Raw genomic sequence first — 25,257 nt, forward strand, 5'->3', positions numbered from 1 at the left:
CATAACCGAGTTTGAGAAACTGCTAGTTTTTGTTTATTTTATAATTTTCCGATCTGCTCCCTCTGTCAGGAAGACATGCCATCTCTCAGGGACTTGCTACTTCCAGAAATCCTCTGCAAAGGCCCCAGACACCTTGAAACCCCCTAGCCTCATTGGTGAGTCTGGCCCATCAGGACACTGGACTCCTGGTTCTGTCCTCTCTGGGGGACTGAGGTGTGCAGAAATGCTGTTGTCAAAGTTAACGGCACGTGGGCTTCTCCACTGTCACTTAAACTGGGACGGGACACACATACCTGGGTGACTTGGGGTTCCCATCTCTGCACAGAAAGGCCTGAGCAGCTTCCGCCGATCCGCCTTGGTAAGTTAATATTGGGATCTGCCTCTTCAGAACACCTTGAAAATAAAGGCAAAGGGTGGAGCCATCAACCCTAGTGCCGCGTTTGGGGAATTCATTTTGGCTTTTCAAGAGCTTCTTTGGAAAGTATCCATTAGTTACCATTATTGAACGACATCTACCCGTAGAATACTTTGCTAGGTAAGCCAAGACCTAGACACAGAGGATACTGAAGTTTACTTTCAGTCCTGAGTAAACCCTAGAGCTGGCCAGCATGGGAGTGGAATCGGGCTAGTGTCACCAGTCTTGTGGGTGAGCAAGTATGCTGCACACAGATGCCCGCAGTACCATGTGACCAGAGGCCTATCCTGGCCCGTTCCCATCGTGAGTGCTGGGGACACGGTTAGGTGCCCGTGGTGACGGCGAGCCAGCTCTCTGCTAAGCATGTGACATGCAGACTCTCAACTTTCACAACAATTATGTGTGATAAGAACCATTATTTCCCCATTTTACAGAGGAGGAAAACTGAGGCTCAGAGATGTTAAATGACTTGGGCAAAGCCAAGTAGGTAGATTGGTGTCGTGACTAGTTCCCAACTTAAGTTCTCATCTGCTCCCCCACCCCACCCCCTTGACTATCTTCAGGCAAGTTCAAGAAAACAGAGGAAAAATCCCAGAGTCTGGGTCTTGAGTTAATTACTGGCATCAAGTGATTTCCAAAGTGAATTTGACTCTTAAAAATAGCACACTTTCTAATTATAATAATAATAATACGCATTATTGTAGAATATGTGGAACACATACACAAATCCCATAATAAAATAAAATTGATTTGGTTTCCATTAACTAACCCCCCTCAGAGCCATCTGAGGTAGAATCTTTGCATATTCGCCGGCCCAGGACGAAGTCTTATCCAGTGGCTAATAGAGGGCCTGGGACGGGGATGGTGGACCAAGCACTTATGGTCCCGCTGGTTCTGCAGGAGCTCCTGGACTGCTCTGTGGCCCAGCAGCAGTATCAAGGGGCGGCTGGGGGAGCCTTGGTCACCCCCATACGCTCCATCATCAGCCCCTCACCCCCTCACATAAAGCCAACCCAAATAAGCACCTTGTCTATGTTAAAACCACACGGCCTCGAGACGGCTGCTTCCCACCCCACCTCCCCATGTTGTCACCCCAAGCCCTTTGGGAGCTGTCGCGGCCACCCCAGTGGGTCGATGGGGCAAGCTGAGGGCGAGGAGCCAGATCACTGTCACAGATCCTAAAGTGACCTTACCGGGGCTCTCCCAACCCCTCTTCTCCAGTTCCACCCAGCGCCTAGGGGGAAAGACAGGTGGAGGGCAGTCGGTCCATCAAGGGATACTCATGAGGCACACTCTGTGCGTGACGTGACACCCCAGGGAATGGGGGGCAGTCATGACAGGTCGAAAGACCCAGCCCCTCTGTGTGCTGTGAGGGGCAGGCTGTTGGCCCCGCAAGGGGGTTGAATAGAACCAAACAACAACTCCTGGCTGTGTGACCTTGGGCAAGCCACGAGACCTCTCTGAGCTTTGGTTTCCCCCTCTGCAGAATGGGCTTAATCAGGCCCTCTCCCAGGATTGCTGTGGACGCAATGGTGTGATGTTTGCCAAGCACCAAGCCGGAGGCCTGGCACAAAGCAGGTGCTGAGTAAAGCCTGGCTCTTTATTTCTTTGACATTGGATTGAGGATACAGGATACTAGTACGACGGGGCAGCAGGGAGCCACACAGGGTGGGGAACGTAGCATATCCCCAAGGGGGGCACACAGAGAGAAAGAATCCCGGGCAAGGGAGGTCGGGGCAAGAGGAGACCCTGCACCTAAGCTATAAAGAACCAACTTACCAATTTATCTTCAAGACAGGGAATCAATGACTGAGCTTTCTTCTTTAACCATTTCCCAGGCTTCAGTTATAAAGAGACCTGAAATCATTGTCATTAAAAGGCCAAATTGCTTCTACTTTCTTTGTCCACATGTAAAGAAAGTTCTGCAAAATCTAATACAGCGAATTCCAAATTCCAAGCCACTGTGTGGGCAAGACCCAGTGCTGAGCTGAGGTCCAGCATGGAGCCGGCGGTCAGGAGAGCAGGAGGGCAGGTCGACTTCTGGGAAAGTGGGCAGCAAAAACCACCCAGCAGGGCTTCCCTGGTGGCGCAGTGGTTGAGAATCCGCCTGCCAATGCAGGAGACACGGGTTCGTGCCCGGGTCTGGGAAGATCCCACATGCTGTGGAGCGGCTGGGCCTGTGAGCCACGGCCACTGAGCCTGTGCGTCCGGAGCCTGTGCTCCGCAACGAGAGAGGCCACAACAGTGAGAGGCCCGCGTACCGCAAAAAAAAAAAAAAAAAAAACCACCCAGCAGGGCGGTGGCCAGATGGAAGAGACTGCCGGCCTGTGAAGCAGTGGCCACAGGTGGCTGTCCCTTCTCCTTGGCGACAACACGGTCCTTGGCTTTCCTCCTTCCTCAGGGCTGATCTTTCTTGGACGAAGGACCCTGCTCTTCCCCTTGACCTCTGGGCGTGGAGCGTCCCAGGGCACAATCCAGGTCCTTCTCTCTGTCTCCACTTATTCCCTCCATGATGTCATCCAGTGTCTTGACTTTGAGGCCATCAATATGCCAACTGTTCTCCAGTGTCTTTTCCAGCCCAGACGGCTCTCCTGAACTCGACTCGTGGATCTGATTGTCTGCTGTCTTCCTCACTTGCACGTCTCATAAGTACTCACACTTTCAGTTACCCAGGCTCAAACTTGCACTCTTATAAATTTTTTCAAATTGTAATTGTGGTAGAACACACCTAACATAAGATTTACCACCTCATCCATCTTTAAGAGTACCGTCCTCTGGCCTTAAGCACGTTCACATCATTGTGCAAGTATCCCCACCATCCATCCCCAGAACTTCCACATCTTCCCAAACTGAAACCCTGTAACCATTAAACACTTACTCCCCCTTCCCCTGACCCCAGTCCCCAGCAACCACCATTCTACCCTTTGTCCCTATGATTTTAATTACTCTACCTACCTCATATAAGTGGAGTCATACAGGTTTGTCTTTTTGTGACTGGCTTATTTCACTCAGCATAATGTCCTCAGGGTTCATCTGTGTTGTAGCATGTGTCAGAATCTCCATCCTTTTTAAGGCTGAGTAACATTCCACTGCATGTATAGACCACACTGTGTTTATCCAGTCATTCGTTAATGGATGCCTGAGTTGTTCTCACCTTTTGCCTACTGTGAACAATGCTGCTGGGTGTGCAAACGGGTGTGGAAATATCTGTCTGAGTCCCTGCTTTCAGGTCTTTTGGGTACATGCCCAGAAGTGGAGTTGCTGAATCATATGGTATTTTTAATTGTTTTGAGGAACTGCCATACTGTTTTCCACAGCGGCCGCCCCATGTTACAACCCCACCAACAGGGTGCAAGGTCAGGCCTGCTCCGCCATGATCTTCCCTGTCCCAGGCCACGCCGACTCCATTCTCTCAGGCCCCCGCCCCAAACATGAGAGCAGTCACGACTCTACCTTCGAAACACAGACAGATCTGGCGGCTTCTCACAACCGCCATCTCTACCATTCATCTCTTTGGGGTCCCCTGAAACCAGAGTCTGAGACAAAGACTTGGGTGCAGGTGGTTTCTTGGGGAGATGATCCCAGGAGGGCACAGGGACAGTGAAGGCGGGGAGGAGGAAAAGCCAGCAGCAGGGTTTGTGCATTTTCAAGGCAAAGGGTTCTCAGTTCCTCCGGGACCTGTGTGTCTCCAAAAGGCGGGAGGCAGGGCAGCAGCTCCCACCCTCCATGGGTTGAGGGGGCCCTGGAGGCATTTAGTCCCCATACTTCCATGCCTGGGCCGTCTGTGTGACTCAGAGCTTCCACCCCAGCTGTGGCTGAAATCAGTGGGGGAAGAGAAGGACTTGCCACAGGGCACCAGCCTCGTCTCCCGCCTGCCGTAACCTGGCCCATCTCCTGCCCCCTACGCCTGTCCCTGCGGCCTCCTGGGGGATCCTTTAAAACCTAACTGTGACTTCTGTCCTCTATCCAGCTCTTCTTCTCCTTACCAGCTCCAGGCCGGTCAGCTGGCTGCTGCCCTGTCTTAAGCCTGCCGGGCCCCCACTCCACCTAATGGCCATTGACACAGCCAGGGACACTCTTCCCGCAGCCAGCCCAGGCCTCACTCTTGCACCCGCTTCAAGCCTTGCTCACATGGCACCCTGTCCGGGAGGTCTTCCCCGACCCTCTTGTTTAAGAGAGCAGCCCACCCCCGCGCGCTCCCCTCACGCCTGGCCCGTCACTCCCCGTTCCCCTGGTCCCGGGCCACTCTATTCCATAGCGTATCACCTCCGTGACACACTATAGATGCACTGTATTATTTTCCTACGCTGTTTACTGTCTCCATTGCTCCATGAGGGCAGGATGGCTGTCAGTCTGGTTCACCGATGGATCTCAAGAGCCCTAAATAGCGCCTGGCACATGTTAGGTACTCAATACACACTCATCGTGTGAAATGGATTCTGTATGTCCAGACATAGCCTTTTCACGACTTCTAACGTAGCAGGCGCTTTAGGATATGCCTTCCTGAGGTGGAAGCCTTTTTAGAGGCTAAGAAGACAAAAGTACTTCTCTGAAGAATGCTTTTTTTTTTTTTTTTTTTTTTTTTTGTGGTACGCGGGCCTCTCACTGTCGTGGCCTCTCCCGTTGCGGAGCACAGGCTCCGGACGCGCAGCCTCAGCGGCCATGGCTCACGGGCCCAGCCGCTCCGCGGCATGTGGGATCTTCCCGGACCGGGGCACGAACCCGTGACCCCTGCATTGGCAGGCGGGCTCTCAACCACTGCGCCACCAGGGAAGCCCTGAAGAATGCATTTTGAGGGACACAGAGAGACAGGCAGTCGGAAGCGCGGTAGAGTCACCAGGCTCCCGGCTGACGCCTGAGTGACACCCGTAGAACGACGAGAGATGAGGAACAGCTGTTCACCCTGCACCCTAGGCCGGTCCTGACACACTGACAGCAGCATCCCAGGCTCGCGCGATCAGCACTCTCGGCCCTGATGCCCACCTGGGTGTTCCAGGAACCTGGGAAGCGTGGGGCATCCTGCCCATTTGGGCATTGTGGGACACGGCTGTCTCAGCCTCTTCGCCAGTCTATTCTCGACCGTTCGACCCCAACTCGGGGGTCCAGGGCTGTCCCGGGTGGCTCAGTGTCCTCTGCAGGTCACCCCTGCCTCTCACGGGGGGGAGCACGTGCACAGGTGAGATCACGGGGCCTGGTGGACCCGGCTTCAAATTCCAGCTCATCATCCGCAACTGGTTAAATCACCTGGCCCTCTCAGAGCCTCAGTCTCTTCATCTATAAAATGGGGATAATGCTGTTTCTATCAAAGAGTTGTTCTGAGTGTTAAGGAAAACGCCCCGTGTCAGGCGCATAGCACTGTGCGTGGGCACCCGGAGGAAGTCCCACAAACGCTGATTCCCTCCACCCTCCGCCCACGAAGCCTCATCTGGGTAAAGGGGCTCCCCTCCTCTCCCTGCTCACCTCGCCGTACAGCCTCGTCAACAAGCTTCTTGTGCAAATTCAAGGCTCTCTGGTCGACGACCATGGAGACCCCCTTCTCCAAGGCCTGCAGGAAGGCAGCCGCGGCTCCCGGCGGGCCGTCCGTCTCTTCCGGAGGCTCGTGGTTGAGAGGCGCGGGGAAGCTGCGCAGGCGTAGGACGGAGACGGGGAGGCCCGCAGCAGCTCACCTGGACAGAGCAGGTGCCCGGTCCCCCGGCTGCCGAAAATTATGCAAAAACAAAATAAAATCACAAAATCACGTAACTGTGTTTCAAGTAGCATCTTATGGGGACAGTAGCTTGGTTTTTTGTTCGTTTGTTTGTTTTTGTTTCAGAAGTGGATTTGAAGGTGTGGCAGACCCCTCCCGGTCCAGTCGAGAAGGGTCACTGGGTAAGGGGCCCACCAGCCCCTCTTTCAGTGTGGCCTCGAGACCAGGTCCTCTCCATGTGACAATCGGAGAGCAGTGGAAAGGGAGTGGGAGTGGTGATGTGGCCTCCCCCCCCCCCCCCCCCCCCCCCCCGGCCTGGTCATACGCCCCCAGGCTCTACTCCAAGCTCTTCGCTTCCTGGGAGCTGGGATGTTGACAGCCAGCGCCCCCTGGGGGTCTCACGATGGGATGCGGAGCTGCTGGGTCCCTGAGTGACCGCGGGGGAGCAGATCCCCTTCCCGCAGAGCTAGAACACTCACGCTGGAGGACTCGCCCTGGACTGTTGTGTGAGAGAGGCACACATTTCTGCTGTATTTGAGCAAAGCCTCTTGGGGTCATGTGTTAGAGCAGTTTAGCAAGCAGTACGCACCAGCTCTGCCCCCTACTGGGTGAAGGCTGCCCGTTGGGGCGTTGACTCCCCGGCACTTCTGGGCTGCGCCTGTTTTCCTTGAGAAACAGAGAGACCCGAGGCCCAGGTGGGAAGTTGATGTGCTGGGAACCGCCCACTGCAGCCGCAGTGAACCCGGGGGTGGGGGTGGAGGTGGGGGTGGGGGGTGGGTTGGGACGGGCACCAGCTGCATCTTACAGATGCCACCGTGGCTGCCAAGCCAGTCCCAGAAGGCAGCACAGCCTCCGGACTCTCATCACATACCATTGTGCCTTTGTCCATGCTCAGGCCACCTCGGGGCGTATCTGTGCCGTGGAAGGGGGGGATGTGACTTAGAACTCCCACCCCAGCTGCGGCTGAAATGAGAGGGGGGGGCCTAAGGGACGCGGGGGGCGTCAACTTGCATTCGAGGTACCTGGACAACGTGGAGGGACACAGGATGTGGATTCTGGTTACGGAGGAACAGCTCCAGATTCAGCATCCGGAAACGTACATTCAAGTCCCGGCACTGGCACATCACGGCTGTGTGACCTTGGCCTCGTCCCTTGATTGCTCTGAACATCAGTTTTCCTACATGGAGCTGGGGGTGGTCCAGGTGGAGGAAGGCTGTGAGGTAAGGGCCCCTCACGTACTGCTCGTGGGAGTGGAAACAGGAACATTTGTCGGGAGGGTGATTTGCACCTTAGATTTGTACACTCCCCTGGAGCCAGCCATTCACTTCTAGGAACTTATCCTAATAAAGTGATCATGGGTATGTACACAAATGTAGTCATAAGGATGTTCACTGCAGCGTTGTTTATGGTGTCAAATAATAGGCTATTAATAAAATGGTAGAACATTCATAAAATAGAATTCTACGCAAACACCATAAAGGATGTTGTGGTGATATTTAATGATATAGAAGGATGTTCACAATATATTTAAAAGGGAAAGAAGCAAGTCCTAAAATAGTATCACAGTATGATTCCAATATATATATTGGAATATACATATATATGTGTGTATATATATATTATATATATATATATACACACATTCAGTCTTATAGGTTCAAGACTGAAGAAAGAGACTTTAAGGGCAAACATAAAACTGTTAATAATGGTTAATTGTGATGGGATCCTGGTAATTTTTATTGCCTCTTTCATGTTTTCTGATGTTTCTACAATAAACACGAATTACTGTTGACAAGTGGGGAGAAGAATAACAACATCTTAAAAGAAAAAAATTGGAATCCCATTTAATAAAATAAATAATAATAATTATTATTTATTATTATTATATTATATTTAATTATTATTTATTATTATTTAATAATAATAAAACAAATAATAATAATCCCATTTAATAAAATAATAAATAAATAAATAAATAAAATTAATAAAAATTTAAATCCCATTTAACAGGATGTGGTGAGCACTGATAGAGAGAAGAGGGGAGAGAGACCTTTGTCAACTTGAAAGCAGTCCATCCATCTATGATGATGTTATTATTAGCACAAACATTACCATTATAAACCTGCATTTCTTCATCTTCTGCAGGCACCTCAAATGCCAGCCATTTGAGGTCCTCTCAAAAATGACTGAGTTGCTCTATTATTATGCTCAGTGACTGGTGTTCAATATATGGTCATCAATCTTATACCTGCTTATTTAATACAGTGGGAATCAGAAGCCTCTGCTGTTCTTGAGGGTTAAAGACGTTCCTTGATAAACAATATTGGCACCTCTGGAAAGTCATAAATCGGCCTATCCCCCGAGCCTCATGCTTCAAGCCTTGACACACAGTTCACCCCAGCACTGAGGGTGCTGCAGTGGACGACCTCCCAGATCATTCTGATTAAAACAACAGGAGCACCGTGTCTGCACTAAATTTACTTCCCAGATACTTTTTTATCCGAGCTAATGGCAGAGCTAATAATACATCTTCCCTCATGACGCTTGTACTGAGCAGGAGAGCCGTCAGCCTGGGTAAGAATGTTTGTGAGACAGAAAGTATTGCAGAATTTTAAAAAATATTCACCAAGGAGACCAACTATGTCAGAGACTCTGTGTATACACAGCCACGACTCTATGTATGTGTGTGTCCTGAAAGGTGCATCTGTAATGAGCAGATATCCCAAATTTACTGTGTGTTTGCATGTAAAGGAAACTGTGTTTTTTGCAGCATGAATGAATGAATGAGTGAATGAATGAACAACCTAACAAACAGACAAGCAGCTTTCAGCAAACCTCCTCCTAACTGGAACCAGCAGACCCCTACTGGACCCCACCAGCCCTGTCTCATGTCTAGAAGGTCAGCGGCTCTCAAAATCACAGAAGGGCTATCCTCTGAGACACAAAATACAATATACACGTCGGCTGCAAACTGTTGTGAAGCTGTCTCTGCAGGGTCCTGCCCCACCAAGGATCCGCCAAGGAGGAGCAATCCAACCCCCCACTCCTATCTCCGCTGCCCGGTACACAAAATCTGGTCTACGCCCAACCCCGGGCAATGGCACAAAAGAAGACGATTAGGGACATTATTACGGAATGACGGATGACTTTGGTTAAATGGTGGCAGTCGACTACCTAGGAACCATTCCTCCCTTTTTCTTCCCTACTCAACCCCAATTTAGTTCTGGATGGGAACGTGCCCACCTCCCAAACTCCCTCATATGTTTAGTGTTGAAAATTTGGGGGAAAAAAATGAAGAAAACAAAATTCATCCACAATCACTCTATCCAGAGATCATCACTGTTAGTATTTTGGTGAATTTACTTCTTTTCCGGATTCATACACAGTATTAGCATTAAAAAAAAAAAACCATACTGTAGATACAGTTGGCATGCTGCTTTTTCCCCTGAACATTCATCACTGATGAACTTCTCCAGGTCCTTGAGGTGTGACTGCTTGGTTTCTTACCTGGGTCGATGGCAGTTATCATCTCCAGTTCTCTCATCTTCTGAGAGACTGAAGCTGATGCCGTGCTGCAGTGCAAAGGATCCTGGGAAATGTGATGGACCTCTGGCATTCCCTCAGGGGTGAGACATCTGGCCGGAGCTGCTGTACCCTTCAGGTCAGTCATAACTGTGCAACCCGGTGTGCTGGTGAAAGCCAGTGGCATCTCTAAGGCACACAAAAGGAGGGTCTGAGCCCAGACCACTTTATCAAACCCTGTCCATGCCCATCTAGCCCACCGTTAATGGGAAAGATGGCGCCCGTGCCTTGACTTAGCCAACGGCACTCCTTAACCATTTGTTGGCACCAGGTCAGAACAAGCTGGCTTACGACTAAATCAAGTTCCACTGTAATGGGGGCCCCTGATTTTTAGGAAAGTGAAGATTGGGTTGAGTGTGGGCAACGAAGTGAGGTACCCACAGCTACAGTTGGGGCTCTAGGAGTTTCCATCAATGCAATCCCATGGATATCAGAAAGTACTTACAACGCATCAAGCCATCTTGCTTTACTTTGCAGCAGTTGTTAGATCTGCTAACAAATAGTTCTCTCTGAACATAGCTTCTATTTTTCTCATGTCCCGTGTATTTGGCTTTGGTTTATGCTAACTTTGTTCTCCCCCACTAGATGCTGGGCAACGGATGCACTGTAGCATAGTTATTAAGACATGACTTTGCACGGTGAACACACTTGAGCATGAGATGTGACTTTATCCTCTCTAAACCTGTTTCTTCAACTGTAAAATAATGATAACGCCTCATCTGGTTGTTGTCAGAACTGAACTGGAAAATGCACATAAAAGGGTTTAGGAAAGTGCCTGGTCTAGTGTAAGCCCTCGGTATAAGTGATGGTTTGCATTATTGAACCAGGTGCTGTATTTTATCCATTCTCACGTCCTTGTGCCTGGCCTGTTAGGTGCTTAATCCTCACTATAACTTAATTTAGACCTTCTGCTTTCTTCAGTGTCATTATGATCCTTGAGTGCTTTAACCCCACTCAGCCGTATATTCCCAGAGAAGAGGGACCATTGCCTACACATCTCACAAGTGCACACAATAAGTGCTCAATAAATGTAGACATGAACTGAGTAAGTAACAACGTCTTGGATTTCACAGGAAACTGTAAAATTTCTCAGATCTAACAGAAAGCCAAAGTCAGCCAACACTTCAGAGGGAAAACCTACTTACAGATGCGTCAAGCATTCTAACTTAACTTTAAGCTGTGATAAAAAAGTGGAAGAACTAAGGATTTTGATGAATGCAATTGTTTTTCTGTGTTTGGGGCAGAACCTAAAATTGGTCACTCTAAAGCCATCACACACTAGAACAGTCAGCTCGAAGTGTGACATGGGGTTTTGGCCCATCTGTTGTGAGATGTGCAGCAATTAATCTATTGCTAATAGAAGTTTAAATACTGAAGTTTGAGCATGATTTTTACAAATTAGAACGATTCAAGGTGGTCCCTGACCAATGATGTCATTTGTTCTCATTTACAATCAAATATGTTATCGCAAGTCAGAACTGAAGGGCTATCGTGTGCTGGGATCCCAGCCGAAGTGAGAGCTCTTCTGCAGGGCGTTCCCCGGGCAGGGGACAGGAGAGGGCTGAGACCATCGTGCGGGAGGATATTTACTGTGGGTGTGTGGATGTGTGTACACACGTGAGCACACACACACTTGTAAATGACCACAAGGTCCCTGAGAACTGCATCTTGTCTCCTGCAGCATTTTATTCCTAAGATCTGGGCACAGAGCAGGCTCCCAAAACATTTGTGTGAATAAACGAATAGAATCCCCTGGATCTTGGTGTTTATGCCCTATCACCATATTAGAGATAATCTTCCCCTATCATGAGGCCATTCTAATAGCTAAGCGCCCATGAATGCTTTAAAAATAAATTGAAAGCAGCACTAAATTCTATTATTTGTAGTCCAAGCCGGGCTGACCTGGCTAGAATCTTCCTCTGTCTGCAACAATGGGCTGCAAGTTATTTTTAATGTCTCTGTCACGTCCTTACCTTACTGTGTGCTAGTTAGGGGGCCCTCGTGTGTCGCGTCAGTGTAATATCACCCTCAGCCTTTGAAAAAATGGACCGACAGCATTGCTTTCAAACACCTGGCAAATACCACGTGAAATGCTTTGCTTAATTGAGCTGCTTGCCTTCACCTTTGCTTTCAAAGCCCCACTAACCGCCAAGATGTCTCAAAATACCAAGCAAAACTTTGGCGCTTCTGTTAGATTGGACTGTGAGGCTTCCACTGATAGAAATATATTTAATCAAAACATATTTGAGCTGAAAGACAAGCTGCTCTGGTGAGACCCAGCACTGGGATGCAAAGAAAGCAGTCAGAGGGATATTTGCTGTGGGCTACAGGCCTGTGTTTTATGACTTTATTCCTTAAGTCATTGCACCATAAGCCTATGCCTTCAGGAACTGGAAACCCACCCAATTCCCTCCTAGGTCAGAGTACCAGCCCCCTTAAGCCCAGACGTACTGCAGGCGCTGACAGCTTCGAGACTGGTCAGCTGAGAAGGCAGAACACTGGAACATGCCCTGGCTGACACACCACAGCTTCCCCGTAGTCAGGTTCGGAAAGATCTTTGATACCCAACAGTTCTGCAGATGGAAGAAGAAAGTGAATTCCACTGGGTCCTGCACTGGCTGGTACTATCTGATTTGAACATGTTGAGTAGTTGATGGTTCTTTCTCCAAGAGCAGCTCTAGTCACAGAACCACTGTCAATTGGAGAAGTTCAGGGAGGACACCAGGAATCGGGACTTTACCAACCCAGAATGCTTGCCGACTTCTAGTCCATTTTGAGGGGCATAGCTTCAGAGCATGGAATCTTAAATGCTTGGTGTGATTGCTGGAGGAGACCAGGGGGCATTTAGTCTAACACTGTCATCATACAGATTGCGATTTTGAGTTTATCTTGGTACAGACCGAGTCACATAACCTAGACAGAAACTCTGTTGCTTGACAACCAACAGCATCCCTACCCCCGGCCAGATATCAGAGGGCTCATGAAGACAGCAGAGATGGATGTAATCAATTTATTCCACTAATGATAAAACTGCCGACACTCTGCTTTGGGTGGTCCTGAGACCATCTTTCTGTGAGGGAGGTGACAAGTGATGATTGCATTTTTACAGAAGGCTGGGCTTTGTCTGATTTTGTTTGTTAAGCAGCTGAGTGAGTTCAATTACTCTGAACTCTGACTCCCACCCAAGACTGAATCCCAAGCTTTCATCAGGCCCTGTGAGAGCCTCCAAGAGGCCTGGGAAGCTTCCACACTTAGATCTGCTCACTTGCCATCAGATCGAGTTCATACACTGGGGATCAATGGCTTTAGGTTCAAGTTAACATTGGGAAGGAAGCCATCCCCTGCCCAGATATGCCACTGAACGATAGCCTAGATTAGCAGTTACTATGATTTCAAATTTCAAGACAAAGAGCTCCGCTGACAACCTCCAACACCTGCTTCCCCCACCCCCGGCTCACTTGAAGTTCACAGAGACTAATGGATGAGGCTGGCTATTCTGCCAAGGGCATCACCTTCAAACCTGAAGGGCAGGGCTTCCCTGGTGGCGCAGTGGTTGCGAGTCCGCCTGCCGATGCGGGGGACGCGGGTTCGTGCCCCGGTCCGGGAAGATCCCACGTGCCGCGGAGCGGCTGGGCCCGTGAGCCATGGCCGCAGGGCCTGCGCGTCCAGAGCCTGTGCTCCGCAGCGGGAGAGGCCACGACAGTGAGAGGCCCGCGTACAGCAAAAAACAAAACAAAACAAAGAAAAAACCTGAAGGGCACCTGCAAACCCAGCCCTAGTGCTACTGCAGGAACCTGAGTCTTGTCCAGGGCCTTAACCCCCGGGACCGCTGCGAAAGATGAGGTCAAGTCAGGGGAACTCAGGAACACAGCAAGTTCCCGTCTTCTCGGGCAGAAGTCCACGTGCAGCTGTCAGAATCATGAACGGGAGTGGACACTGACCTGGGTCGCCAATGTGAACCGGTTGTCCATGCCCACCCCCCATGGAGCAGCAGGCCTGCACCAGCCATTCCAGTTTGTCCTTGGGAACGGGCCTCATTGTGACCACCAGGGGGCAGCAAAAGCCAGCAGTGGTGGCACAAGGCACCTCTGCCTGCCAAGAAATGAAGTGAAAAAATGTTAAAAAATAGAATTCGCACAGATCAAAGCCCTCAAGACCAAAAGTTCAAAGCAGCTCAGTGAAGGAGGAAGTCCAAGTAGCCATCATAAAAATACAGATTTTACTTTTATGTGACATAGAGATGAGGAAAATTGCTGGTAATTATTGGTCTAAAACAGAGAGTCTTAATTTTGTACTCACCCGGGACCCCTTTGGAAGTCTGGTGCAGCTATGGACCTGCATAGAAGTAGTATCTTTAGCTGTGTAAAAGGAAATGCATAGGATTACAAAGGAAACCAATTATGCTGAAAATGCAGTTATCAAATGATGAAAAAACTACGATACTGGGCTTCCCTGGTGGCGCAGTGGTTGAGAATCCGCCTGCCGATGCAGGAGACACGGGTTCGTGCCCTGGTCCGGGAAGATCCCACATGCCGCGGAGCAACTAAGCCCGTGAGCCATGGCCGCTAGGCCTGCGCGTCCGGAGCCTGTGCTCCGCAACGGGAGAGGCCACAACAGTGAGAGGCCCATGTACCGCAAAAAAAAAAAAAAAAAAAAAAAAAAAACTACGATACGGTGATAGGTACGCTTCTTCATTAGCCACTCAAGCAAGGAACAAGATGGCAGACCTACCCTTGGAATTTTGAAGTAGTGATCAACATACAGGATATTTTTGAGGTGTCAGGAAGGACTGCAGTGTGACATGAGCATGTCTGTGATTTCTTTGGGCAGCCACCAAATCACAGGGTCTGCTGACGTGGTGCTGTTTTTTTTTTTTTTTTTTTTTTTTTTTTTTTTTTTTTACAATCATAATGGAAGGAAACACTCAATTTCAGTTCGAGGCTATGAAAATAAAGATGCAAATGTTTTCCCACCCAATTTCATAGACCCTCTGAATTTTCTCCGCAGACCTCAAGGGGCCCGTGAACACAAATGAAGACCTCTAGGAGAATCAGAGGCAGAGGGTCCCCAGGAAGTGGGAACCTCAAAGGAGGCCCCATGAGTCCACAGACCCCACTGAGCCCTGCTCAATCCTCCTGCCTCAGTAGAAGCTGCCCAGGATGACCTGTGTGACTTTCCCTGCTTATGTTGGGGTTTCCCCACCACCACCCCGAATGTTTTCTGGTCCCTGTAGTGGGGCTTATGAAAGCTTCAGGCCATGGCCAGGAGGATATACCACGGGGACAGTCTTGGCAGCTGCCTGAAGGGTGTGCTGTTAGCACCCTGTCAGCAGCAGGATGAAACCTTGGTGTGCCTGCCCGGTTGATGTCTGAAGAACAGCACTCAGGAGGGAGCATATGCCAGGGACACTCACAAGAGACCGGCAGCACTCCTCAAGGCCAAGGCGCCTCCTTCTGGGGGACTCCCTGCATCCCCTCAAGGCCGCCAACTGAATCCATGATGGCAGCCTGGCCATTTCTCCCAGCAGCCAATGGGCAGAGGCGTCCATGTTAAACAGAAAGCTCTCTGGTAACCACTGGGATGGTGAGGTGTGGCCAGACCATGGTTCTGCAGAGCACTTCCTCTGGGCAGCGATGAGCACCTCTGTGCAAAGCATCTTGTAATTGTCACACCTCCACTATGGGCATTTTACAGATGGGAGCCAGGAGTCCTGGGCTCCAGCCTGGCTTTGGGATTTAGGCAAGTCCCTTTCTCTCTCGAACCTCAGCTTCTGCATCTAAAATGAAAGGCTGGCCAGGATGAGCCGCGAGGCCCTCCCAGCTCCTACCTGCCACAGACAGCAGTGTATTCCAGGGCCAGCCCTGCAGGGGCCCAGCCAGCAGCTGTGGTTCTGCAACCCCCTTCCTAACCGTCAAGAAAACCTCTCAGACACATACTTCGCATATGAAAAGCAGCACGCACTGTGGGCAGCCTTGTTTCTCATCAGAGGCAGCCTGGGCCCCTCTGGCAGGAGCCCAAACCAGGCAAGTTTTAATAAGTGTCTCAGACCCAAGATGAAATCTCCAATCTGCGTCCTCCGTAAGGAAACCTGGGGCCGGCTGTTGACACCGGCTGCCCATCCATCCAGCAGAGTACGTTCCCAGGCTTCACACAAGTGTCCAGAAGGGGTCAGAGGAATGGGGGATCTGGTTCTCCATTCCCCCCATCTCCCCAACCTGTGACAAGCAGTGGCTGGAATAAAACCTCAAAGACACAGCAGGGAGGCGGCCCCATGGCGGGCACGTCCCCCGAGAGGCAGCCACTCTGCATTCGTGACCACCAGCGGCCACCTCTGGCCAAGAACATGACCCAGCTTTCCTGACAGAGACATGACCTAGCAGCTAACAGCCAGGCCAAGGCTCTGCCACAAATCCCTGGGCGTTTACCCAGCCAGGCACGCTCTCCCCGCTGCCAGGGAGCTTTTTCAAAAATCTCACTGAGGTGCCCGAAGTTAAAGGAGCCAAATTCCAAACGGGTTTGGTTCGCACAGCACAATGATTTGTCTGGAAGGGCTTGACTCGCACTCCCAAGGGCATGCTGGGTGCTCAGAGCATGCCCGGAGGTGGGCAGGGGAGAGGGTGGTGGTCCCATTTTCCAGATGAGGAAAAAAAGCCCAGAGAGGTTAACCGCTTGTCCTGGGTTGCCCAGCTAGAAAGTGGCCAGAGGAGTCTCTTGCCTCCTGCACCACTGTTCTCCCCACTGCAGGAAAATACAAGATGACCCACATTCTCAAGTCCTTCTGCCCCAGTGGATTGCGTCCCTACCTTGTATGCACCCATGTGGCTGTGGCCTGCTGAGTCCCTTAGGGGGAGTCCCCCCTTCTCCCAGGCCCCTTCCAGGGAGAAGCTGCCGCAAAGGAGGAAGGCCACCATGTCCTTCAGCTGCTCTGAGGACTCCTCCAGCGAGGTCAGGCTGCCTGTGCAGGTGCCGAACTCATACTTCCAGAACGGGGGACAGCCCGTCCTGGAGACACAAGGGAAAGCTCATAGGCCCCCAGACTCGGTATGAACTCTTGACAATATATTTTTTAAAAGGACTGGGTTGTATGGTAGTTCTATTTGTAGTTTTTTAAGGAACCTCCATACTGTTCTCCATAGTGGCTGTATCAATTTACATTCCCACCAGCAGTGCAAGAGGGTTCCCTTTTCTCCACACCCTCTCCAGCATTTATTGTTTCTAGAGTTTTTGATGATGGCCATTCTGACCGGTGTGAGATGATATCTCATTACAGTTTTGATTTGCATTTCTCTAATGATTAATGATATTGAGCATTCTTTCATGTGTTTGTTGGCAATCTGTATATCTTCTTTGGAGAAATGTCTATTTAGGTCTTCTGCCCATTTGTGGATTGGGTTGTTTGTTTTTTTATTATTGAGCTGCATGAGTTGCTTGTAAATTTTGGAGATTAATCCTTTGTCAGTTGCTTCATTTGCAACTATTTTCTCCCATTCTGAGGGTTGTCTTTTGGTCTTGTTTATGGTATCCTTTGCTGTGCAAAAGCTTTTAAGTTTCATTAGGTCCCATTTGTTTATTTTTGTTTTTATTTCCATTTCTCTAGGAGGTGGGTCAAAAAGGATCTTGCTGTGATTTATGTCATAGAGTGTTCTGCCTATGTTTTCCTCTAAGAGTTTGATAGTGTCTGGCCTTACATGTAGGTCTTTAACCCATTTTGGGTTTATTTTTGTGTATGGTGTTAGGGAGTGTTCTAATTTCATACTTTTACAGGTAGCTGTCCAGTTTTCCCAGCACCACTTATTGAAGAGGCTGTCTTTTCTCCACTGTATATTCTTGCCTCCTTTATCAAAGATAAGGTGACCATATGTGTGGGGGTTTATCTCTGGGCTTTCTCTCCTGTTCCATTGATCTATATTTCTGTTTTTGTGCCAGTACCATACTGTCTTGATTACTGTAGCTTTGTAGTGGGCATATACCCTGAGAAAACCATAATTCAAAAAGAGTCATATATCAAAATGTTCATTGCAGCTCTATTTACAATAGCCAGGACATGGAAGCAACCTAAGTGTCCATCAACAGATGAATGGATAAAGAAGATGTGGCACATATATGCAATGGAATATTACTCAGCCATAAAAAGAAATGAAATTGAGTTATTTGTAGTGAGGTGGATGGACCTGGAGTCTGTCATACAGAGTGAAGTAAGTCAGAAGGAGAAAAACAAATACTGTATGCTAACACATATATATGGAATCTAAGAAAAAAAATGTTCTGAAGAGACTACGGGTAGGACGGGAATAAAACACAGACCTACTAGAGCATGGACTTGAGGATATGGGGAGGGGGAAGGGTAAGCGGTGACGAAGTGAGAGAGTGGCATGGACATATACACACTACCAAATGTAAACTAGATAGCTAGTGGGAAGCAGCCACATAGCACAGGGAGATCAGCTAGGTGGTTTGTGACCACCTAGAGGGGTGGGATAGGGAGGGTGGGAGGGAGGGATACACAAGAGGGAAGAGATATGGGGACATATGTATATGTATAACTGATTCACTTTGTTGTAAAGCAGAAACTAACACACCATTGTAAAACAGTTATACTCCAATAAAGATGTTAAAAAAAAAAAGGACTGGGGAGGGAGAAGAGGACATCTGGGGCTAAAATTTCAGAAAGCAGCACCAAGGTGGTGAACACAGTTTTGGGCAGGGGGCCTGGTTGGCACCCTTCAACATCCTTCAGCCTTTCCAGACTGGAAACTATCAAACCAGCATGAATATACTGTAGCCCCTGCCTCTACCCTAGTATATTTCCTGTAACCTCAACCGGAAACCAGCCAAACCAGCAAGAAAAAGACAATGGCACCCTCTCTGCCATCGAGGCGAGGCCTGCAGACCAAAGGGGCAAGGAAGCTCTCAGTGCTAGCAGTGGAGAGGCCTTTCTCTGCTTTCTGAGAGAAACTCCTCCACAGGGTTGAAAGTCTTTAGTTATAAGCCTATTCTTCATTCACTCCAAAACCATTTTGCTGAGTCACTCCTCCGTGCCAGGCACAGGCCAGGTCATGGGCTATAGTGATGGAGAGGATAACGGCCAGCCTTTAAGAATCTGGAAATCCTACACCGGCAGGCGAGACTCCATTGAAGTCAGATGCTAGCAATACAGAGCAGTGAGTGCTCACTGCCTAGCTAGAGGAGTGACTCAGAGAAGGGAGAAATCCATTCTCTCCCACAAATGGGGAGATGCTGGAGCTGGGTCCTAAAGGCTGAATAGGAGTTCACCGGTTGGGCAAGGAAGACAGCGCATCCTAGGCAGAGGAGGAGCCGCATGTGAACAGCGTGGAGGCATCCAGCCCCTAAAAGCCGCCGAGAGGGCAGCATGGGAGGGGCTAGTAAAGGCGTTGACCTCGGACCCGGGGGGCCTCTGAAGGACCCTCCCACCCTTGGAGTCCACAAATGATAAGAGAAGAATGTTCCTGGGAACTTTTTCTCTGAGGAGACGGTTGGGGATGACTGGGCTGTTGGAGGCGGGTAGGTACTGAGCCAGGGCCTGGTCACTACAGACCTGATATCAAGTAAGGTACAAGCCACGGCAAGGCACCAAAGAACTTTTTTTAAAAAAAAAATTTTATTTGGGGCTTTCCCTGGTGGCGCAGTGGTTGGGAGTCTGCCTGCTGATGCAGGGGACACGGGTTCGTGCCCCGGTCCGGGAGGATCCCACGTGCCACGGAGCGGCTGGGCCCGTGAGCCGTGGCCGCTGGGCCTGCGCGTCCGGAGCCTGTGCTCCGCAACGGGAGAGGCCACAACGGTGAGAGGCCCGCGTACCGCAAAAAAAAAAAAAAAAATTATTTATGTATGTGTTTGGTTGTGCTGGGTCTCAGGAGCTCCTTAGTTGTGGCACGTGGGCTCCTTAGTTGCGGCATGCATGTGGGATCTACTTCCCTGACGAGGGATTGAACCCGGGCCCCCTGCATTGGGTGTGCGAAATCTTAACCACTGCGCCACCAGTGAAGTCCCTACACCGAAGAACTTTAAACGAGGGAGTCACGTGATCAGATGTAGAACGAGTCATTCCAGTGGGAGAGAAGATGGGGATGGGGTGGGAGAATAGGAGAGGGAAAGAGTGGGACAAGGAGAACAGTTAAGACGTCACAGGATTTTAGGAGAGAGATGTGAGCCTGAGCTAGGAGGGCAGGAGAAATGTGGGCTCCCCAAGTGCTACTATGGAAGCAGAATCAGTAGGGTCATTTATTCCGTATGTTGTATTTTAAAAGTCTGGGAGAACATTCATCACAGTATTAACAATGTCTGTCTCTGGACGTAATTGCAGGTGGTTTTATTTCCTTCTTAATCCTGTGGAGTCAGATTTCTAGCTTGGGTGATGAAGTGGACGGGGATCTGTCCAGGGCTGGACTTTCTCCGTAGTCCCAACGATTTTTCCCAGGGCAGGGGCAGGGGACAGGGGTAGGAGTGGACATGCGAAGACGGCAGCCCCTTCCAAAGCAACAGTCATGAGTGAGGCTCCGTGTCAGGCACCATGGGCTCCCCGAGGCTGGACAAAGAGGTCCCTGGTGACAGACACACCTGGCTGCAGCATCTGGCCACTCCCAAGCTTTAACCCCCGAAAACTCAGGTTTTTTTACCTGGTACCTGGGACAGCATCCAGGGCAGGCAATGTCCACTTGCCTGGCTCACTTTGGCCCAGCAGCGGCAGAGGGCCACTGTTGACCTGGCAGAACTTTTCCAAGGCCGGAGCAAGGGACCTGGGCAGGGCCACCACACTGGCTGGCTGGAGCCCTGGGTTTGGTGAGAGAAGGGAAGAAGGCAGTCAGTTCCTTCTTGTAGAGGCTTTTTAATTTAACTCAATTGAAGCGTAACATACACACAGAAAAACGCATGTACGTGTACAGCTTGATAACTTTCACGAAATGAACACACCCATGGACCCGGCATCCTGGTCAAGACACAGAGTGTCACCAGCATCCCAGGACCCCCTGTGCCCCTCCTGGTCATCATCCTCCACACCCCCACACAGGGATAGCCACGCCCTGACTTCTAACACCACAGATTACTTTTGCCTGTTCTTCGTACATGTTCTTCCTAGAACGGAATCATACAGCTCTGTGTCTTTTGAGTCTACCTTCCTTCTCTCACCAATAGTGGGTTCATTCTCATTGCTCTGTGGTATACTCATGACTACAATGCATTTACCTAAAACTATTGCTGATGGATATTTGAATCGCTTCCAGTGTCAGGCTGTTACAAATGGTGCCTCCGTGAACATTTTAGTACATGCATTTTGGGGCACACGTGTGCACGGTTCTGTTTGGCACATACCTATGGTTGTAGGAAATATGATTGCTCAGCTTTAGTAGATGCCGCCAAGCAGGTTCCAAAGTGGTTGTGATATCGACCAGGGTTCTTGGCCTTCCCCAATCAATAGAAATTGATAAGAGGTCAATCAAGACATTCTGGGTTTGGTGGTTGGCCCCTTTACTGGGGCCCCTGCGGCCGCAGGAGGGAACGAAAATAAGTAACGGCTTCCCTTGCTCGCTCCCCGATGCAGGGTGAGCTGGTTCCTTACATGGGGTGAGGGTAGGGGTGTGTCCAGGGGCTGGGCCGGAGGGTGGCTTAGGTGTTTTGCCCACCCTTTTGGTGGCGTTGAGTGCAGGGGGCATGCACAGTACCCTGCTTTTGCTCCTGACACCCTGTTTTTGCTCCCAGCTCTTCAGAAGTGGCAGTTGGGTTTTTCGGTCTTTTTGTATCTTTTGTCCAGAATTTGCCCCAACTGCGCACGCACACAGTTATTTTTAGTCTTTATGGTTTCTTTGCATTTTGTAGCTCAAGGAGACGTTTGTCCGGGTGCAAGCATTGCAGCACTGCAGCAAAGCGTCCCAGGTCCCAGCCTATCTCAGTTGTACCGATGTATACTCCCACCAGTGGCGTGTGAGTTCTTGGTTGCTCTATATCCTCTTCAACATTTGGTATCGCCTGCCTTTTTCATTCCAGCCTTTCCAGTGGCATCGAACCGTGGTTTTCATTTGCATCCCCCTGATGAGTAATGCAGATGAGTGCCTTTTTGTACGCTTTATTGGCCATTTGGGTATCCTTTTGGGGAAAGAGACTGTTCACTTCTTTTGTCTGGGCAGGCTCTTAACTGAGCAGGCTTGGATTCCTCGACTCTCCTCCAAAGAGATAGTCTTAGTGGAGTTTTACAGGAAGACTCCCCATCTCCTTGTGGGGCAACCAGCCCACTTCCGGAAAGGGAAGTCCTTTGGCTTTGGAGGCAAACAAACCTGAGTTTGAATCCTGATTCTGCCTCTGGCCAGTGCTGTGACCCTGCGCTTTGTTGTTCCATGGATAAGATGGCAGTAATCATACCCACCTCAAAGAGAACTCCTTGAGTCCTTTCCTGTGTGTAAATTACCTAACACACAGGTATTTGGGAAGTAGGGGTTGGAGTTACATTCATTCAGCGAATCTTGTATAGACATTTAAAATTATGGTAGGGCTTCCCTGGTGGCGCAGTGGTTGAGAGTCCGCCTGCCGATGCAGGGGACGCGGGTTCGTGCCCCGGTCCGGGAAGATCCCACGTGCCGCAGAGCGGCTGGGCCCGTGAGCCACGGCCGCTGAGCCTGCGCGTCCGGAGCCTGTGCTCCGCAACAGGAGAGGCCGCGGTAGTGGGAGGCCCACTTACCACATAATAAAAAAGAAAAAAAAAAAAAAAAAAAGGACTATTTTCTTAGAAAAAAAGATCATCCCAAAGAAAAATATACTCTTTTGGAGAAATAACCTTGGTGACAGATCTCCTAAATGCCAGGTATGCTCTATCAACAAGTGGACATTTCTTTTCTGCAATAATAACTGTCAGCTAATATTTTCTGAGTGCTTATTATGTACCAGGATCTCTGTGCCAAGTAATTTACAAGTGTAATCAATCATCTGTATTTTATACAAGAGGAGAGTAAGGCTCAGAGAGATGGAGTGACTTTCCCAGGGTTACACAGCTGGTATGTGGCACAGCCAGGATTCAAGCCTCATACCGATGACCCCTGTGTCCCTCTGAGGTCACCACTGGGCTGCGGGCACGGGCCTCCCCAGGATGGGTCCACCACCACCTCCAGCATCTTCCTCCTTGGGCATGGGGTAGTGCAGCAGATGTGACCCTCTGCAGGGAAAGTCTGGGACTGGCTCCTGCTCTAACTGCCTGGAACTCATCACCTCAAACCCTACAGAGCCTGCCAATGCTACAGACTTTCCAAAGGAGGTCAAACTGAACACCCCCCGCTGCCGAAAGCTCAAGGAAGCTGGCTGCACGGCTCAAGCAAGCCCAGCATGCTCCAAAAATAATCTGGAGTGAGGGAAGGGAATTCAGCCAGCCTAGAGGCCTCCCATCCCCTACCCAGCCCTTTCTCACCTCCGAAACCTGTTTCAAGAGCAAACTGGATTAATACCATAAATCATGAGGTATTATGTACACAAAGCTTCTCTGTTTCCTTTTTAATTAAATGTACTTCAGAAGGCACTGTATTTTGGTTTTGCTCATCTCCACTGCTGGTCATAGAAAGTCCCCGCTTCGTCCCCCTTAGTAACAGGACGTGGAATAGAAGGCTCCGTGGTGCCTTTTGGGAGGGGCGGTGGACACACGAGGTGGGGCTACTTCACGGTCTGCTCTCTCGGGCTCCATCTAAGGTCACGACAGCTTCTTCTTCGTGGAGAGAAATGAAGTGAGTCCTCTGAGTCCTTTTACCCAAAAAGCAATGTTTTCCTTTTTTTTTTTTTTTTTTTTAAACTTAATAACAAGAGAAAAAAAAGAAGAAGAAGAAGAAGAAGAAGCAAAAGCCTTTAAATGTTTCTAATCTGATCTAAAGCCCTGGAAGACATAGTCCCAAGCTGGAGAGCTCCAGCTGTTCCACAAAAGGAGCTGCTTTCCTTGGGGAGAATCCACGACAGACAGCAGCTAACGTGGGTCCCACACCTTATGTACATCAGCTCTGTGGGGAAGATTCTGTGGTTACTTTCGGTAATAGATGAGGCTCAGAGAGGTCACACAGTCTGCCCACGGCAACAGCCAGTAAGGAGCCCCCTGCGCCCTTGGCCCCCCCAAGGTTCTAGTGAGCAGGGTCGACCTGGTTGAGCTAGGGTTTGCTGGTCCGTCATGGGTACGAAGGGTTGTGGTCCACTGTTAACTTGCTGACTCTGTAAAGCACACTTCCCGGTATTCACATCATTGGGAGCCCCCTCCCCCTTGATGCTGGCCTGGGTCACGTGACTTGCTGTGCTAACGGGACATTAGGAGGTGTGATGCAAGCAGAGGCTTGATATGTGCTTGTGCATTAAGGGCTTGTCCTCTTGGAATATCTCCCACGGAGGCCTGAGCTACTCCGTAAAGAAGTTTGGCTTCCACCGCTAGAAGGGCTTCCTAGAGAGAGAAATGAGAGGCTAGGCTCAGGGGTTCCAGCCATCCCAGTGGCCACTCCAGACATGTGAGGAAGAAGCCATCTTGGTGGTCTAGCCCAGCGGACACCACGTGGAGCATAAGAGCCAGCCGTGGAGCCCAGCCTCAGGGCAGAATTATGGTTTAAAGCACTAAGTTTGAGGTGGTTTGTTAGGCAAGACTAGATAATTGTTGGCCCACAAATAGTGACAGAGGCCGGACACGTCCGTGAACAAGGAAAATTGTCCGGCTTTACTACTTTAATCTGTGTTGCTGGTGACTCCACCATAACCAGAAAAGTCTTTCTCATTGTGCAATTTTGCTGGGATTCAGGTCAGTGACAATTTGGATATCCGTTTTCTCTTGCAGGACCTTTTAGAGCCTTGGGTGTCACTCCTGGGACGTAGTAGGGAGATGGGTGCCACCAGTCCAAGAAGACCAGTCCAAGGAGGGAGACTTGGTCTGAATCCAAAGCAGATTAAAATGCAGAGTAATATGGGGGCACTCTTCCCAGAAGGGAAAACCTTTCTATCACCGGAGGTCATTGGCGGTTCTCCCTATGGAGCTGTGGGGACCGAGCAGAGCTGGTTGGTAACGGACTTCACACCTGAGTCTGGTCCAAGGTGCCAGCTCCTTCTGGGAAGTTAATTAGTGGCCAGCGAGAATCTCCTTCGGCTCTTACTTTCTGTCTCCCATGCAGAAGCCAGGCGTCTCAGGAGTTCCTGGGCCCTACATGGCTGGTATTTCCAGGGAATATTTTTTTAACATCTTAGCACCACTCCTCCCTTGCCATGCTGGACATGTTTCTGATGTTTGGTTTCTTCTGTAGAATCAAACTCCTCACAGCAGAGCGAAGGCGGGACTTCAGGTGGAGTGTTAAGGTCATCCCTGAATGGGCCACAGAGGATCTGGATTATGGGACAGAGAGGGACAGATGAGACAGCACAGATCCCTGGAAGGCAGCAGATCCAGCATCAGGACTACCTCCCGACCTGCCCAGGGCTGCTCCTGGCCCTGTCCTGGGGTGGCTGTTATTTGCAGCAAGTTCTCCCCCAGCCCTATCCCCTTCATGTCTCAGTTTCTAATGAGAAATTCCTGACACTTCAAGAGCTTTGTTTATGCTCTCTCTCTGGCCTGGAATGTCCT

General features: G+C 49.9%; 1 protein-coding gene across 1 annotated transcript in view; it reads right to left on the bottom strand.

The window, feature by feature from the left end:
* Window positions 1-24,997, bottom strand: part of DGLUCY (D-glutamate cyclase) — a 53,490-nt gene extending 28,493 nt beyond the window's left edge. The window contains 10 exon segments of the mRNA XM_067027601.1: window positions 290-393; window positions 5,876-6,043; window positions 6,046-6,110; window positions 9,605-9,812; window positions 12,135-12,176; window positions 12,179-12,256; window positions 13,625-13,775; window positions 16,487-16,685; window positions 20,318-20,471; window positions 24,886-24,997. Coding sequence (XP_066883702.1) covers window positions 290-393; window positions 5,876-6,043; window positions 6,046-6,110; window positions 9,605-9,812; window positions 12,135-12,176; window positions 12,179-12,256; window positions 13,625-13,775; window positions 16,487-16,685; window positions 20,318-20,471; window positions 24,886-24,997 — 1,281 coding nt within the window.
* Between the last annotated feature and the right edge of the window lie 260 nt (window positions 24,998-25,257).

Source organism: Kogia breviceps, chromosome 3 (genome assembly GCF_026419965.1).
Source record: "Kogia breviceps isolate mKogBre1 chromosome 3, mKogBre1 haplotype 1, whole genome shotgun sequence".
Taxonomy (NCBI): domain Eukaryota; kingdom Metazoa; phylum Chordata; class Mammalia; order Artiodactyla; family Physeteridae; genus Kogia; species Kogia breviceps.